The 17,605-nt window shown below is 59.1% G+C and overlaps 1 protein-coding gene across 5 annotated transcripts in view; it reads right to left on the reverse strand.

Moving 5' to 3' along the window:
- The window catches only part of PLEKHG5 (pleckstrin homology and RhoGEF domain containing G5), a 53,631-nt gene that overhangs the window by 31,270 nt on the left and 4,756 nt on the right, over positions 1-17,605 (reverse strand). The window contains exon 1 of one of the 5 annotated variants that reach the window (XM_009182953.3): positions 11,011-11,135. The exons of 1 other annotated variant lie outside the window; for it this stretch is intronic. In XM_009182953.3, coding sequence (XP_009181217.3) covers positions 11,011-11,134 — 124 coding nt within the window. In that variant the 5' untranslated portion in view covers position 11,135. Of the gene's footprint in view, positions 1-10,855; positions 11,137-17,605 lie in introns of those variants that run through there. 3 more of the 5 variants (XM_021935563.2, XM_009183316.4, XM_021935562.2) reach the window with 3 other exon arrangements.

Below are 17,605 nucleotides of genomic sequence, written 5' to 3' on the forward strand. Positions count from 1 at the left end.
TGCCTCCACCTCCCGCAGGGCGGCTCAGGAAGCGCGCACGGCTCTGGCCTGGAGGGTGCCATCCACGCGGAGGGTGCCCGTCCACAGGAATGCAGGTCCGGACCCCCGCAGAGCCCCCACCCCAGCCCAGAATCGTTGTCTCCGAGGTCAGTTTCCATGGCAACACGGAGGCTGCCCCGCGCAGGGTGGGGGCTGTCACTGGGAGAGACTCGCCTGCTACTGCTCTTGCTGCATCTCCTCTGCTGGTTCACAGTTTTAAACTTTACTGAAGTGCAAACGCGGACAGGGAAGTGCACCTGTCCCGAGCACAGCTCAACACATTTTCGGGAAACTTTCACAAAATAACCTGCGCCCAGACCGAGCGGCAGAGCGTCGCCACCCAGTCCCCAGTCCCCGCCACCTCCCTCGTGCCAGCCGGTTCCCCCAAGGGCACCGTCGCCGTGACTTCCAACACACTGATTCGTCTGCCCGGTCCTGTACTTTATGTAAATGGAATCAGGAGATAGCAAACCCTTTGGGCTATAGAAACAGCCTCGGAGAGGTGACCAAGAGTCTGCGGGGGCTCAGTGCTCCTGAGCCTGCCTCTGGACCCCCATCCCACCCTGCGCACTGGTGCCAGGAGGCATTGGGCCGACAAGACCTAGGTATAGAAGGTGCAGCTTCCAGCGGGGCCAGGCCCCTCTCCCAAAGGCTAAGGGTGGGTTTCCCTGACCGCTTCCGTGGAGGGCCTCTCAGCTGGAGTCTCCCTGCATGGACTCCTTACGTGGGTTGGGCCCTGGGACCCACAGGTGACCAGAAACTGGTCCCTGCCCCAAGGACTCCTGGCACAGCGAAGTAGCATGAATCCCAGGTCTCCTGAGCTCTCTGGATATGATCATTCAGCAAACATACTAAAGATCCTCTGAAGGTTCCCATGAGCCAAGCTCTAAGCTGGGTGCTGGGGACCCCTTGGTGACCCTGACAAGCCTTGGGGAGCTCACAGGGGGCCTGGTGGGCAGGGCGGCCCTTTGGGGAGCAGCACATCTGCATGGCCCTGGGGAGGGGGCTCTCGAAGAGGGGCTGCCACAGGCATCCCGGGGCCTCCAGGCTGAGAGGGAGGCAGCTGCCTGGGGCCCTGGGCCTCCTCAGTGCACAGCCCACAGGAACTCTCAGGACCCTCAGGCCCGGCCCAGCCTCCCCTCCACACCGTGCTCATTTCCCTCTCCGAGTCTCTGCTCTCAGCCATCCAAGGGGCCAGTGATGCCTGTCCTGCCTCTAGGCTGGAGGTGGAGGCAACCGAGGCAGGAGATGGCCCTGTGAGGACTGTGGCCAGGTCCCTGCCTGCTGGGAGGAAGCTGACTTGAGGGTGGAATGGGGTTCGGGGTTCTTGTCTGCCATGACTCCAAGCAGGTCCTCCTCTGCCATCTGCGTTTCCACAGGGACCTGGAGCCCTCAGCCAGCTTTGGGGGAGTTTCCCATGCACCCAGCCTGGGACTTCTCCAGCTGAGCAGGACGACATCTGCTGTCCGCCAGGAAGGTTTCCCGGCCCCTGCGTTCTCAAAACTCTGGTCCCGCGGTCAGATTCTCACACCCTTTGCCCCAGGGCCTCTGGATTGTAGCCCCATATTCTGAAGGCTCCGGGCCATGTCTTCTACCACTGGGTCTGCCTCACCAGCTTCCTAGATCCCCCCCATGACTGCTCAGGTCACAGCCACCATCGGGCCTGACTATCCTGTGGCCTCTATGCCACTTGGGTTCTGGAATTCCTTGTGCTTTGCCTGGTACTTCCTGGCACTGGGGTCTCCCTGCCTGAACTCTCCGGCCTCTGACCCCAGGTCTCAGCAGGCTCCAGGTGCTCACCGTGCCTTCTAGACCCTACACTCCTGACCCCCTGGTCCTGGCTCCCCTGGGAGGTGATTCCCTCTGTGCTCTGCTCTAAAGCTGCAACTTCCTGCATTGCATAGGCGAGCTCCTCTCTCCTAGAGACTGCAGACACGAAGAAAAGTCCATCAGGACCCTGGTAGCTCTCAGGGCCCAGAGAGGGGCCTGTGGGGCTTGGGGGTGGGGTCAGGACAAGTAGTCTCCACCATAGGCCTGTCATGAGCTCTCCTGCAGGTCACCTATCCCCATCTACAGCCTTTGAGGAAAGGGTAGGCCTGGTAAGGGGGACATATTGTATCAGGTGATATCATACCCTGGACATAGTTGGGTTTTTCTTTTTCTTTTTTTTTTTTTTTTTTCTGAGACAGAGTCTTGCTCAGTCGCCCAGGCTGGAGTGCAGTGGCGCGATCTCAGCTCACTGCAAGCTCCGCCTCCCGGGTTCCTGCCATTCTCCTGCCTCAGCCTCCCAAGTAGCTGGGACTACAGGCGCCCGCCGCCACGCCCGGCTAATTTTTTGCATTTTTAGTAGAGATGGGGTTTCACCGTGTTAGCCAGGATGGTCTCGATCTCCTGAACTCATGATCCACCCGCCTCGGCCTCCCAAAGTGCTGGGATTACAGGTATGAGCCACCGCGCCCGGCCTTCTTAATTTAATTTAATTTAAAATTTATTTTTTGAGACAGGGTCTCGCTCTGTTACCTAGGCTAGAGTGCAGTGTTGTGATCATGGCTCACTGCAGCCTCGACCTCCTGGGCACAAGTGATCCTCCCACATCAGCCAACCGAGTAGCTGGGACCACCGGTGCACACCACCATACCTGGCTAACTTTTTAATTTTTTTATAGCAAAGGAGGTCTCACTATGTTTCCCAGGCTGGTCTCGAACTCCTGGCCTCAAGGGATCCTCCTGCCTTGGCCTCCTAAAGTGCTGAGATTAGAGTTGTTGAGCCATCTACACAGCCTGGCTCAGCCAGTCAGATTTGCTCTCCTGAGACTATGAATTGAGGCAGGCCTGGGAAGGAAACATGGTTCCGATCCCCTTCCTGATAGGAGCTCACAGGTAGGACTCCTAGTGGGCCCTGGAGCCTTGAGTCCATTGAGAGTCAGTCCAAATGGGCACGATGCCCCAATATCGTTGGGGAGCTAGAACAAGGGGAGCAGCCACTCAGTGGAGATCACCCCAGAGCAGACAGGGCAGGAGAAGGCAGCTTTGTGAGAGTGGGCAGCTCTGGGGGGCAGCCTTCTCTGCCTGCCCTGGGCTTCCCTGGGGAGCTCTGCCTCTTTGTAGCAACCCCTCTTATGTGGAACAGCCTAAGCAGTGTCTGCTCCTCGACCTCAGCCTGACCCTAGGCAGACCTGGAACCCTGAACTCCTCCCTCCCCTAGGCAAACCTGGAACCCTGAACCTCCCCATCCAGGCAGACCTGGACCCTGAACTTCCCCTCCAGGCAGACCTGGAATCTTGGACTCCCCCCTCCGCTAAGCAGACCTGGAACCCTGAACTCCTGCCACTGTGTGCCAGACTCTGCCTCCCCAGGTCTGCAACAGCCCAGCTGCCCTCCTGGCTCCCCCACGCACCGTCCCAGGGAGAGCCAGAACCCTTAGCCAGGCAGAGGAGCCCACTTGCCAGTTCTCCCCCAACCCTGTCTCAGTCACAGGAGGCCACTTTGGCTTTGTCCTGACCCTGATCTCTTCCAGAACCGGGCCTCGGGACGCGGGCAGAGCGGCCGGCAGACATGTTTTGTTTGGCTGAGCACAGGGTTTCGAAAGAATTTAAATTGGTTGCCAACTTTGAAAAGTCGGAGATTTCACATAAAAATCCATATTTTTGGCTTCTCTTGACAAACCAGAGGAGCCTGGCAGCTCTGGACCCATGTTCTGGACGGCTCCAGCTCCCAAGCTGTGTCTGCCTCAGATCAGCACAAATGCTTCCAGCCTCCACAGTCCCCACCACTCCCTGTCGCCTCACCCCAGGCCCCTCACTCCGCCACTTGCCGGACACAACTGATCTGATCCCAGCCCAGCCCTTCTTGGTTCTATTCCTTTGCCCTCCCCCAGCATCCTCCCATCGCCGTCTGCTGCCATCCTGTCCACTCTTGAAGGCCCAAGCTGAAGGCTGTTGCCTTCAGGAAGGCCTCCCTATTGTCAGATATCCAGTTCCAGGTGAATATGTCCCTGCTGGACTCCCACCATCTTGAGCCTTTGAACCAACACTGACCTGTCTTCCCCGTCAGACGGCTTCAGGAACGACACACAGTAACCACAGCTCTCACTTGCCAAACACCTGCTGGGAACTCTGCAGTCCATAGACGGGGTCATTTCACCATCTAACTCTGTGCAGAGGAATGATCGTTGTCCCCATTTCACAGATGAGGACACTGAGGCTTGGAGGGTAGAGCCCAAGGTTACAAAAGTAATGAGAGTAACGAGGCTGTGAGTGTGTAAGCCTCCAAGCCTGCATTCCTAACCGCCAGGTTACAGTGCTCTCCTGCAGCCTGACACAATCAGCTGTCTGGAAAACATGAATTGGTCCCTCATCATGACATGAGTGTCCCCTTTCCCCACGGGCCCCAGGATGACACAAGTGCACAGAAAACCACCTCGTTCTCATCTTCTCCAGGGTAGCCCCTCACCTTTGAACCCTCCACTCCAACGAACACTTCTGTCTCAAGAAAACAGGACCTCCCTGCCCACCACCTCCCAACCACAGGCCTGGCCACGCAAAGGCTGCCCCTCTCAGGAAGCAGCTGTGGCCTTGAATGTCCCCTCCCACGTGAGCCCCACCCTCCTGGGCGCCCGTCCATGCCTGGGCAGCTGCTGCAGGCCATGCTGGGGCTGGACTTCTTGTCCGCAGCACCTGGGGAAGGGCAAGATTTGTCCTCAACCTGGCCAAACGCCAGAGGGGCATGTCCTGGGTAAATGGCTGCTGGTCCCAGGACATCCGCCACTCCCTATGCAGGACACTGATTGGAGCGTCACAGGAGGTCTGGGAAGGAAATGTGTTTCTGATCCCCTTCCCAAAGCGACATGGGGCACCTTGGGGGCAGGACAGTGAAGTGGCGACTCAGCTGCAGGGAGGGGCATGGACCATGGCCAGGACACTGCTTCTGCCTACAGCCCAGAACCGCTGCTGGCGTAGTCCCCAGGGAGCGGAGAGCTGAACATCGTCCTAGCCACCCACACTGCTCGAGCTCAGTAAGAAGAAGTGGGAGGACACATTCAGGATTCCTTCCTGGGGCCCGAGAAACTGTCCACACAGCTCTGCACACAGGCCTGGGGCCAGCCGGCCACTTCCTCTGGCTGAGGCTGCTGTGGGTGCCTGCCCATCTCCCCACCGTGGGCTTCCTCCAGAGGTTCCTCAGAGGAACTGAGAGTGACCAAGGGCGGAACAGGAGCAGGGCTGCAGAAATGGCTCTGAGATCCCGATTCCCGACAGTCACGCTCCAAGCACCAGTCCCACCCCCATCACAGGCTGGGCTGGCATCGGCCCACCGTGCATGGGCCCCGGCCAGGGTCTGGCTGGCACAGAGGACAGAGCCCACACAGACAGCCGCATGCCCAGGCTCACCCACCCAGCCGCCTCAGCTCACGCGTGAGACCTGTTCACGTGCTGTGAGCCAGCCGCTGTGTGCAGCTCCCTGGGGCCTCTCTGCCGGCTCCAAGGAGAGCTGGGGCAGGCACACGTCGGTGAGCAGGTCTCAGTTCTGGTGCTCAGGCTGAGGGTGTGCATGGTGTATCTGGGTGCCACCACTTGGGATCTCAAAGGCTTCACCACACCTCACTAGGATAAAGGGGATTCCAAGAATGGCCCTGACTCAGACAGTAGGCATGGATATTCCAAGAGCCTAGGTTTAAAGAGCTCTTGAGGTCAGGCGTGGTGGCTCATATCCATAATCCCAACACTTTGGGAAGTCAAGGCAGAAGGATCATTTGAGCCCAGATTTTCAAGACCAGCCTGGGCAACATAGAGAGACCCCATTTCTACAAAAAAGTTTAAACATCAGGAAGGCAGGGTGGTGTGCGCCTGCAGTCCCAGCTGCAGATGTGACTCCTGCATCTGAGCGGTGAGGGCATCCCAGGGGGAGGGACCAGCAGGATGACTGAGATGTAGAGAACAACTAAGACAGCCCAGGGAGGGCCTGCCTCTGCAGACAGCGAGCAGCCCCACTTTGCTCCACCCCGCCCAGGGGAGCACAGTCTGAGTGGGGGCAAGGGGTGGGACACAGCTCCCATTGGCTGGCCCTGCTGGCTTGGGGCTGGGGTGACTAAACGACCTGGGGCAAGTCTCTGGCTCTGCTGGGTCCTGTAGCTCCGTACCTGCCTCAGGTAGGCAGGAAGCTGCCGGGTGAAGAAATAGAGCAGCCTGCTCCCCATCCCACCCTCCAACTCCAGGACAGTGCCCAGCTGAGGGTGGAGGGGAGTTTGCCCCCCAACACCAGCTGCCACGCTCCTCCCCACCCCACCCCCACATCCCGTGCTGCCTCCCGCATCCCCACTGCCTCCACTAGCTGGGCAGCTGGGCCGCTGCTCTCACGTCCTCAGGCCCTCCCTGCCTCTTGCGCACACCCCGATGGTGCCTGGAGCTGCTGGGGCCTGTGGGACCCTGTACCTGTCTCTCCCGACAAGCAGCCACATTCCCCCTCCTCCACAGCGGGGGGCTGGTCACAGGTAGGGACACCTGGCCTTCATGCCCACCCAGCGTCATCCTCCCTCCTGGGAGCAGCATCTCTCTCTTTTTTTTTTTTCTTGAGACAGAGTCTCGCTCTGTCGCCAGGCTAGAGTGCTATGGCGCAATCTCGGCTCACTGCAACCTCCAACTCCCTGGTTCAAGGGATTCTCCTGCCTCCACCTCCCAAGCACCTTCCTTTTCAAAACCCATCTCTGTATGGTCTGCGGGCTCCCTCCTGCCTCCCAAGGTGAACCCCAGACTGAACCGTCACTCTCCCTGCCTCTGGCCTCAGGGAAGGACCATGCCAGGCTAGGGAGACTCATCCAGGACAGGCTCCTGCTCCCTGGGCTTGTGGCCTGGGGGAGGCCAGCGCCTGTGCCTGAGGATGAGGCTAATGGAGAAGAGAACCCAGGCCCAGGCCCTGGCCCCAGACAGTTCCACAGTGCTGGGAGCTGGAGATCAGCACTCTGGTGGCTTCTGCAGACAGGACTCAAGTTTCTGTCACTGCACCGAAGCACCCTGACAGAGCCAGTTCCCCAGCTCACAGTGCCGAGCAGCTGAGCTGAGCTGACAGAATGGGCACCCGACAGCCAGCACAGGTGTGCCCTGCCTCTGCCACCACTGTTTGAAGTCTCCCTGTGTGTCATCCCCATTAGTGCTCTCAGCCCCCCAACGACCCCCAAGGCATCATTATTCCCATTCACAGTTCCCCGGCCTCTCACCCCCAGGAGCAGCCCAACATCCCACCCCTCAAACACCAGCCGCGGGGCTCAGCGTCCCCGAGAGCTCGTCCTGCCTCTTCAGGGGTTTAATCTCCCTGTACCTCTGTTTCCTCATCTGTAAAATGGGGACAAAAGGAGAAATGACCCATGTCCTGGGGCCTGGAACATGAATGTTCCAGAACATCTCATTACACCACCCAGCCCCAAGAAGACGTCATGGCCTGATCTTGGGGGCGGGGGGAGAGCAGAGGCAGAGGCCAGGCCTGAAGCCCAGCCAGGCCAGCTCTGGAGGAAGGACAGCCTCCTCGGCTGCTTGCCTGCCCTCTGGCCCCCAGGGTCCCAATTTGCGGGCCCCTCTCCTGCACCAGCAGCAGCTCTCGGGAGTGGCTCTGGACCCCACACCACTGTGAAGCGAGTGACCATCAGCAGCATATGTCTGTGAATGGGCCGCAGGCCCTGGCTGGGCAGGCCCAGTGCCAGAGCTGAAAGTCCTCCCGGGAGGTGGGCTCGCACCTACCCCCGAGGTCCTCGATGATGTCCAGGGTGGAGCTCCACGAGAAACGCTCCACCGTCCCCAGCTCCAGCTCGGCCAGGTCGCTGGGCAGGGCCTCCAGCTCGTAGGTGCCCCGCTTCCTCCAGTAGAGAAACATGCTGAGGCCAGGGGAGGCCACCCCGCCTGGCCTGCGCCGTCGGAGGCTGGGTGGCCTGGACACGGGACGCAGAGAGTGCAGGGGCGCAGGGGGCTGCAGGGACCACTGGGGCTGGCCTCGGCTGGCAGGCGCACCCTCCCCGGGAAGGGGAGCATTCTGGGAGCGGCTGGGGGCCTCGGAGCTGACCAATGGCCAGGGCCCCGGCCCCACACAAAGCGCCTTTCTTCCCCTCCTACAGACATTTTACAAATTTCGCCTTCCCGGCTCCCTCGGAGCCCCCGCCAAGGAGACGGGCTGGCCGTCTGGGGACGACAGAGGCCCGGAAAAGAGTGCGATTGTTTCGTGGTCTCTTTGCTAAGATAAGTTTTCAGAGAAGAAAAATGTGCTGCCCGGGGAGCAATTCCAGCTCCCCACCCCTGACCTGTGACCCCGCTCCCAGCCCCAGCAGGACCCTGCAGGATTTCTCAGTGAGGAATAGAAGCACCTGTAGGGAGGCCGTGGGCTGCCCCTAGAGATGTTTCCAGCTCCCGGCTGGACCCTCCCCAGGAAGCTCAAGGCATGTCCCCCACCTCCACTGAGCCGACGCCCCCAGAGGCTCCCCAGAGGGGCAGGAGCTATGGGCCAGGCCTCACCCTCAGCCTGCCTGTGAGGTCCAGGCTCTGCTCTCTGGGCTCCCTTTTGGGGCTGGCCACACTTCACCAGGCTGCCTCCTCCTTCAGATCATGTCGCCTACACCAATGGCAGCCCAGGCATAGAGCCCTCGGCAGCTGAGCCTCTGGCATCCTTAGGGGAGCCTCGTTGCTCCCAAGCGGCGGGTGGGGTTGGAGGAAGTCAGAGGGCTGGGGCTGCAGACCTTTCACAGAAAGAACCATGAGAAGAAGGAAAAGCTGGCGGACAGGCGGGGAAATGAAAAGCCACTGTCAGTTGATTCCAGAGTGTTGTGAAGATTGCAAAATGTTCAAGCTAGCAAATAACAACTCAAAGCCTACGGCGGCCCTCCTGTGGAGAGACCTCTGCCATGGTATCCACGTGACCTGTGCCCCAGCAGGGTCACTGTGGCTTTCCCTGCGTGGGTGGGCACTTCCTCCATGGCACAGATGAGGAAGCCGAGGCTCAGCTCACAAGGAATAGAACTTGGATTTGACCCCAAGACTGTCTAGCTTCAAAGCCAATGTGGGGACCTGAACAAGCAGCTGGGGGAGGAGGTGGGGCGACCAGAGGGCCATGGGGCAGTCCTTCGGAAATCCAGACTTAAACGGGGCCAAGGGCAGCTTGCACTGGGCTCCTGAGCCAGGCTCTGCTGAGCCGCCTCTGTCTTACCCCACCTGTGCCCCCCACAGCCTGCCAGGTCTGAAGGAGCAGAGCCAAGGCAGAGCTGTGGGCAGAGCCAGGGCAGAGCTGGCTTCCCTACCAGACCAGATGCCTGGCAACAGAGACCCAAGGCCCAGGCAGAGGGAGCTGGCAGAAGAAGGCTCTGTTTCTGGAGGGCAGGGGGTTGGAGGGGTCACCCCAGGGCTGTGGCAGGGGGTGCTGGGGTGGCCTTCCAGGCAGCCTGCACACCCCCAGCTGAGGGCTAAGGTGCCAAGAGGCGGTTTGAATAATTCGAACCATATGCCTGCCTGGCCAGCCCCTCCCCCACCCGCACGGGGCCAGGGAGGACAAACGCAGGCCCTTGGCCTTCATCGCTGGCACCCACACGACCTGGGCCTGAGGCCACAGGAGCTGGGGGTGTCCCTGGCTTGTGTTCATGTGGCAAGTGGCCAGCCTGGGGGTGTCAGACTGAGGCTTAGGGAATAGGACCATCCATGGCCTGGCCCGCCATCTCTGTCTCAGATCCACCACAGCAGAGGCCAGGGCCAGTGGGGTGGGTCCTGGAGCCTTTACCCAGCCCCGGCCCCTCTTTGTCTGGGCTTGGTGGGAGCCACACCTGGTTATTATTTCAGGACAGCCAACCCCAGAGCATCCCCGCCCAGGTGCGGCAGAGACTCCTTCCTACCCTCAACTGTAGGCTGAGCACAAGGGGATGCCTTCACTGCAGTGGCCACCTGGGGAGGCCCCACTCCCAGGCATCCATCTGGGGCTCGGAGGCTGAACCTTCCTGAGGGGCTGCAGTCCTGGATGCCAAGAGGAGGAGGCCAGGCTCCACCCTCCATCCTGACCACAGGGAGCAGCATCCTCTGTGTTCCCTCTGTCTCCAAATGTGCCTCCTGCCTCCCACCTCCCACCTTCGCTTGTGCTGGTCCCGCTGCCCAGCTGTCCTCCTCTGTCTCCCACACTCCTTCCATACAAGGCTAGAGGGTCCCCCACCCAGCCTCCCAATGCAGGAAGGCAGAGGCAGCCCCAGGGGGTCAGGGGAGGCCCCCCCAGGTCAGTGAAGCAGACCCCCACAGTCCTCGAGGGTGCAGCGCCAGCCTCTCTCTGAGGCCACAGCTGTCCAAGGCAGGTAGACACACCCGGGCCTTTTCCTAGGGTCTGGGGAAAACCGGGAAACAAGACTGACTAGCGATGCTGCTGACAAACACGGGGGTCGCTCTTGGTGCTTTCAGGAACAGCTGTCTGTCTTGCATTCTGCTGTGTGCCCAGCCCCAGGCAGGCACTCCACTTACCATGGCCCAATGCCATACTGAGCAAGCACTATTCATACATCATCTCCAATCCGCATTTCATTCCCAACAGCAGGTGCTACTGTCCCCACCACAGAGATGGAGAAGCTGAGGCCACAGACAGGCAACTTGCCCAGGGCCACACAGAGCTAGGAAGAGGGAGAGCCAGGGCTGAGCCCCAGAGTGGTACTCATACTGCTGGCCGCACTGCCCTCGCCGCTCTAGGCCTGGCCCTCCTCACCCACCTCTAGCTCCTCTCGAAGTCACTGCTGGGTACAGATGGGGAGCTAGAGGCCCGAGAGAGGCAGGCGGGCCCTCAGCTGGAGGGCTGCTTTCCCACAGCCCCAGACCTACCTCGAGGGACTCGGTCCCCTGGAAGCCTCACGGCCTCTGGACAGGAAGATCCCAGGGGAGCAGAGACAATTGGTGTGTGCCCTCACACGGGCCGCCCCGGGGCTGGGAGCTGTGGCCCTGGGCAAGGAGACCCCAAGGTTTGCCTCTCATCCCACCTCTTGTTCCTTCTGTGCTCCAGTGAGCATCCCCTGGCCTGGGGCTGGAACCAGGACAGGCAGAGGGACAGGGGCTAAAGACAAGGGCCGGCTTCATCTGGTTCCTGGCAATGGCCTTGGACATGGGGAGGGGGCGAGTCCTCTGCAAACCACAGCTGTTTCCTTGAGAGCGGAAGTGCCATGTGAGGGAGGACCCAAGTAGGGGCTGCCCCTGCAAGGTCTCGCTGAGTAAGGGGCCAAAAGAGGAAGAGAAACAGGTGGCAGGACCCAGCCATCGACCCCCATGCCAGGAAGCCACAGCCACCCAGGAAACGTAGGCCCTGGGGCACTTTTCCTGCCTAAGCTCACAGGCTGGGGGCTCCAAGGGCCCCTGAACATCCTTTCTCCCCTCAACCACCCTGGATGACCCCTTCCCACTGCAGAGTTTTCCCGAGGGCAGCCCCCCGCAGGGGAGGGCTTGGTTCAGGGTAAGGCTTCTGCCTCCCAAGCTGGGCAGCCTCGTCCATGACACTTCCCCGGACTCCACATCTGTAAAATGGGTTAAGGAGAGAAGCCCCCAGGGCGTCATCTCCACAAGACCCTGCATGCACAGGGCTTCGCAGGGAGCCTGGCGCAGGGTGAGTGCTCACCCCAAAGGGATAAAGACTTGGTGGGGGGTCCCTGCAACCAACAAGAGGCCCCGTTCCTCCCTGTCCCCAGGCAAGGCCCACTGTGGCCCCTTGTGGAACCCAAGGCTCCAGGGGCAGGTAACCACATTCCTCCCTTCCTCTCCCGGTGTCTGAGGAGGCCTGTCTGGACCCCCAGGGCAGCCGGGGAGAGCCAGCTGCGTGCATGCAGGGCCGCTATGCCCAGTGCTAGCTACCCAGCTCTCGTGAGAAGCACCCAGGCAGCCATGCTGTGTGTACAGGCTGGGCTGCAGAGCCCCTTTATGTAATCTGGAGAGAATGGACACTAGCCACTCCCCGTGCCCTCTGGCTCTCCTGTCTCTGTTCTTCTGGCCAGGCCCTCCCCAAACGCTCCACCAGGCCAAGTAAAAAGAAAAATCTGCCTCTGCCCAGCCAGGCACAGTGGCTCATGCCTGTAATCCCAGCACTTTGGGAGGCCGAGGCAGGTGGATCACGAGGTCAGGGGTTCAGGAACAGCCTGGCCAAGATGATGAAACCCCGTCTCTACTAAAAATGCAAAAATTAGCTGGGAGTGGTGGCAGGTGCCTGTAATCCCAGCTACTTGGGGGGCTGAGGCAGAGAATTGCTTAGTGAGCTGAGATTGCACCACTGTACTCCAGCCTGGGCGACAGAATGAGACTCTGTCTCCAAAAAAAAAAAAAAAAAAAAAAGAAAGAAAAAAGAATCTGCCTCTGCCCTCTGGAGGCATGGGCTGAGGACCCTCCAGGGCCAATACCTGATGGTGACTTGGGGGTGGGGGCCAGGTGGGGTGGAGGCCAACCCGCCAGCCAGCAAGCAGTGGGCCTAGTGTCAGCACCTGTGGGAGGGGTGAACAGGGCCTGGTGCGGGCAGCACAGACCCTTCCTCCAAATTAAACAATTCTGGGCTGGGCACAGTGGCTCATGCCTACAATCCCAGCACTTTGGGAGGACAACGCAGGCGGGGATCACTTGAGGTCAGGAGTTTGAGACTAGCCTGGCCAACATGATGACACCCCATCTCTACTAAAAATACAAAAATTAGCTAAGTGTGGTGGCAGGTGCCTGCAATCCCAGCTACTCAGGAGGCTGAGGCAGGAGAATCACTTGAACCCGGGAGGCGGAGGTTGTGGTGTGCCGAGATCGTGCCACTGCACTCTAGCCTTGGCGACCGAGTGAAACTGTGTCTTAAAAAAAAAAAAAAGTTAAATAATTCTGAAGGCCAGATGCATGGGTCCAGTGCCCCAGCCCATCTGCCGGTCCATTTGTTTGGAAGATGCTGGTAGAAACCTGGGCCACAACCACCTGGCCCCTGGCCAGCCCATCCTCGAGCTTCAACCAGGCCTCAGCCTTAGCCCCCAATACCCTCCCCTCCCCACGGTCTCTGATGGGTCCTGTGCCAGCCCTGGGTGCTGCTGGGGTAGGGGATGGACCAAAGAGGACAGGCGCCACAACTGAGGACGGTCACTGACTCCTCCAGCCTCGGTTTCCTCCTCTGTAAAATGGAGACAATCCTAAACCCTTGACTAGGGTGATTAAATGAGGCTGCCTGTATGAAAGGACCCCGCTTGGAGCCTGGAAAGTCTGAGAGAAACGTCTGAAGGGGGCTGGCAGTCACCCAGCAGCTGCCAATGACCACTGCCCCCAGGACAGGAGGGATCTGAGAGGGGTCCCACACAGTCCTGCGCTGCCCAGACAGGTTTTTCTCCAACCCTCAGGGCCCCTAGGGGCTGGGACAGAGGCATGTGAGATGGGGGACTGAGGCAGCAGGGCCACGACAGGGCTCACAGAGTGAGGACCGGGCCAGCAGAGCCATGCAGTGGCTTTACCTCCAGCCCTGGAGTGAGCACTGCAGGCTGCCCGACTGCAGCTCCCCCAAGCCAGGCTGCCCCCAGCACCAGAGAGTGACTGTGTGACTGCCACCATGGCCTGGACAGAGGGAGCGGGAGAGGGTTCTGCTGGCAGGAAGCCCAGGGCTGGACAGGGGAGAGGTGAGGCCCTCGGAAGCTGGGGAGCCCGTGCTGCTCTCTTCCCTGTGCTCAGAAACAGACTCCTGCTGGGCCAGGGACCCTCTCAGCCCCCTTTCCCTGGCTGTCCTTACAGCAGAGACGCTAGCATCTGCTGGTGCCCCATGTATTATACCAGGACTCTGGATTAACAGCCTTCAAGGTGACATCTCCTTTAATCTGCCCAGTGGCCCTGTGATTGGATCACCATGACCCTATTTTACAGAGGAGGAAGCGGAAGCCCAGGGTGCCTGAAGACCTGCCCGTGTCGCCCAGAAGGGACTGGGCGCTGCCGCAGGGTCTCTCCACCACCCTCCACACCACTGGCTACTCCTTCACAGCCGAGATATTCGAGCTCCACATGCTCTGGGGTTATCCCAAGCTGGACAAGTGACCCTTCCTGCTCAGCGCCGTTCAGTGCCACAAGCCCTGAGGCCACGTGAGCTCAGGTGGGCTTCTCCCAGCCCCAGATGTGCCCCCTGACTTGGACCCTGGGCGGCTTCAGGCCTGGACAAACCTCCCTGGCCTTCGAGCCCACTGGCATGGGTCCCTCCCCGGGCCACCCTGAGTGTGTGGGGGGCAGCAAAGCCAGAGAGTAGGGCCCTCAGGCCCACCCGGCTCGCCAGCGGGGTGGGAGGCCCAGTCACTGCCCAGCATCTGACCAGACCATCATCACCCACCCAACCACCAGCCGCAGCCTGGGGACAACTGCAGCCTGGGGCAGGCTGACCACAAACCAGCTCCCACGCCATTCTAAGCTCTGCCTCCAGGATGTCTTTCAGTGCCATCAGCCCTGCCCTGCGCTGGCACAGCCTCAGGCCACCACCGCCCTGCCTCAGCCCCTCCCTGTCTCACTCTTACCCCCTCCAAGCCAGCCTCCAGAACCAGCCGGGCTCCCCAGGTTCAAATCCCAGCTCCAGCTGACTGTACCATCTCGAACAAGTTGGGCCTCAGTTTCCTCATTTATACAGCATAGGCCTCCCAGGGTGGCCATGGGGGGTGAATGAATTAATCCAGGAGAGTGCCCTCCAAACTCGGGGACAATGGCCAACAATCACAGCAGAAGCACAGAATGTAAGTCTGCAAATGTCACTGCCTTGATTAAAAGCCTGCCCCCAGCGCGGCCACTTCGACCCCGGGGCTCCGCCCACCCACTGTTCCTGGTGGAATTGGTAGTTCCTCCCACCCATGCCTGGATCCTACTGCAGAGCTCCCCTCGCTCCATCTAGCCTGGGAGCCCTTAGAATCCAGACTCTATCGGGGATGCAGGGCCCAGGCCCAGCCTGGCCCAGAGCAGGTGCCAGGGAAATGCTTGTTGATTTGTTTTGTTTTGTTTTTTTTTTTTTTGAGACGGAGTCTTACTCTGTCGCCCAGGCTGGAGTGCAGTGGCCGGATCTCAGCTCACTGCAAGCTCCGCCTCCCAGGTTTACGCCATTCTCCTGCCTCAGCCTCCCGAGTAGCTGGGACTACAGGCGCCCGCCACCTCGCCCGGCTAGTTTTTTGTATTTTTTAGTAGAGACGGGGTTTCACCGTGTTAGCCAGGATGGTCTCGATCTCCTGACCTCGTGATCCGCCCGTCTCGGCCTCCCAAAGTGCTGGGATTACAGGCTTGAGCCACCGCGCCCGGCCAATGCTTGTTGATTTGAACTAGAATCAATTTGCAATCAACCGTCTCTCACCAGGGCTGACTTCCAGATACCTCAAGGCTTGGTCCAGCTGGGCTCCGCCTCACCCTGTGTGTCAAGGTGGCAGAGCTCCCTGGCATCCAAGGAGGACCGTGCCCAGAAGGCAGCCCACATGCTTGGACGCCCCCGCCTGGGGTCAAAGCTGGTCCCCTTGGGGGAGCTGAGACTCAGGCTAAGACCCAGCAGCTGCCACCGGCCGGGGGTTTTTCAGCCCGAGGGGAGGGGAAGAGGCGGAAATGAAGGCTGTTCCTCAGGGCTGTCTGTGGCCAAGCCCGCAAAGCTACATTCCAGCCTCGCTGCCGGCTGCTGGCCGCTGCAGACTTTTAAACCTGGCCAGACAAACTGAGAGACTGGGGCCCTCTCGAGGGCCAAGTCTGTCCAAGGAACAAAGGCTCCTGGGCCCAGCTCCCAACCACAGAAAAGACAGGCTGGACTTCCAGGACAGCTAGGATTTCAAACCATCTACCCTATTGTTGAAACACTGGTCCTGTTGGTTGGAAACTGTCACTACTGTCTCTGTGGACATGCCCAGCAGAGACCCAGGCTGCCTCGGATGGGCCTTGTCTGTTGGCCCACACAAGCCAAAGGCCCTTCCCCCCTAAGCCCAGGACACAGGCCCAACCTCCAGAGGCAGTTTCTGTGCAGGGCAGCTCTGAGGTCTCAACCCATCTTGGCATTACAGAGGAGGCTGTTTCCTGAGAGCCTCCCATATGGGCCTGGAGGGGTTCTGCCTGGATCCTGTTCATTTACATCTCGAGAAGTGTAAAGCAGGGACAGGTATGGAGGCCCAAGTCTACCGTCCCAGCACTTTGGGAAGCTGAGGCAGGAGGACTCCTTGACCCTGGAGTTCAAGACCAGCCTGGACAACATGGCCAAGACCTTGTCTCTACAAAAAAATGAAAAATTAGCCAGGCATGGTGGCCCACCTGTGGTCCCAGGTACTCAGGAGGCTGGGGTGGGTCTCTGGAGCCTGGGAGGTTGAGACCAGGCTGGGCAACATAGTGAGACCCTGTCTCTACAAAAAGTTTAAAAATTAGCTGGGCATGGTGGTATGCACCTGTGGTCCCAGCTACTCAGGAGACTACGGAGGAGATGACTTGAGCCCAGAAGGTCAAGGCTGTAGTGAGTTGTGAGGCGCCACTGCACTCCAGCCTTAGCGATAGAACAAGACTCTGTCTCAAAAAAAAAAAAAAAAAAAAAAAAAGAAAAAGAAAGAAAGAAAAGAAAAGAAAATGGCTGGGTGTGGTGGCTCATGCCTGTAATCCCAGCACTTTGGGAGGCTGAGGCAGGCAGATCACGAGGTCAGGAGTTAGAGATCAGCCTGGCCAACATGGTGAAACCTTGTCTCTACTAAAAATACAAAAATGAGCTGGGCATAGTGGCAGGTGCCTGTAATCCCAGCTACTCGGGAGGCTGAGGCAGGAGAATTGCTTGAACCCGGGAGGTGGAGGTTACAGTGAGCCGAGATCACGCCACTGTACTCCAGCCTGGGTGACAGAGCAAGACTCCATCTTGGGGGAAAAAAAAAAAGAAAGAAAGAAAACTGGCTGGGTGCAGTGGCTCAAGCTTGTAATCCCAGCACTTGGAAAGGCTGAGGCAGGAAGATCACTTTAGGTCAGGAGTTCAAGACCAGCCTGGCCAACATGGTGAAACCCCAACTCTACTAAAAATACAAAAATTAGGAAAGCATTAATCCCAGTTATTCAGGAGGCTGAGACAGGGGAACTGCTTGAACCCGGGAGGTGGAGGTTGCAGTGAGCCGAGATGGTGCCACTGTACTCCAGCCTAGCAAGAGAGCAAGACTCCTTCTAAAAAAAAGAAAAAAAAAAAGGAAGAAAGAAAATCATACCGAATTTTGGATATAACAACAGCTACAAATAGACGATGTGCTAAATGCTTTGAACATTTACAGCCTTCAGTAGGGACTCTGCTTCCTACAGTGATGGATTCAATAAATGAGACCCACCTTCCCATTTGTAACAACCAAAAAAGTTGGATGAAAAAATAATTTTTTTTTTTTGAGGCAGTCTCGCTCTATTGCCCACGCTGGAGTGTGGTGGCGTGATCTGGACTTGCTGCAACCTCCACCTAGAAGGTTCAAGCGATTCTCCTGCCTCAGCCTCCTAAGTAGCTGGGATTATAGGCATGTGCCACCATAGCCGACTAATTTTTGTATTTTTAGTAGAGATGGGGTTTCACCATGTTGGCCAGGCTGGTCTTGAACTCCTGACCTCAAGTGATATGCCCACCTCGGCCTCCCA

Source organism: Papio anubis, chromosome 1, assembly GCF_008728515.1.
Source record: "Papio anubis isolate 15944 chromosome 1, Panubis1.0, whole genome shotgun sequence".
In the NCBI taxonomy this organism is placed as follows: domain Eukaryota; kingdom Metazoa; phylum Chordata; class Mammalia; order Primates; family Cercopithecidae; genus Papio; species Papio anubis.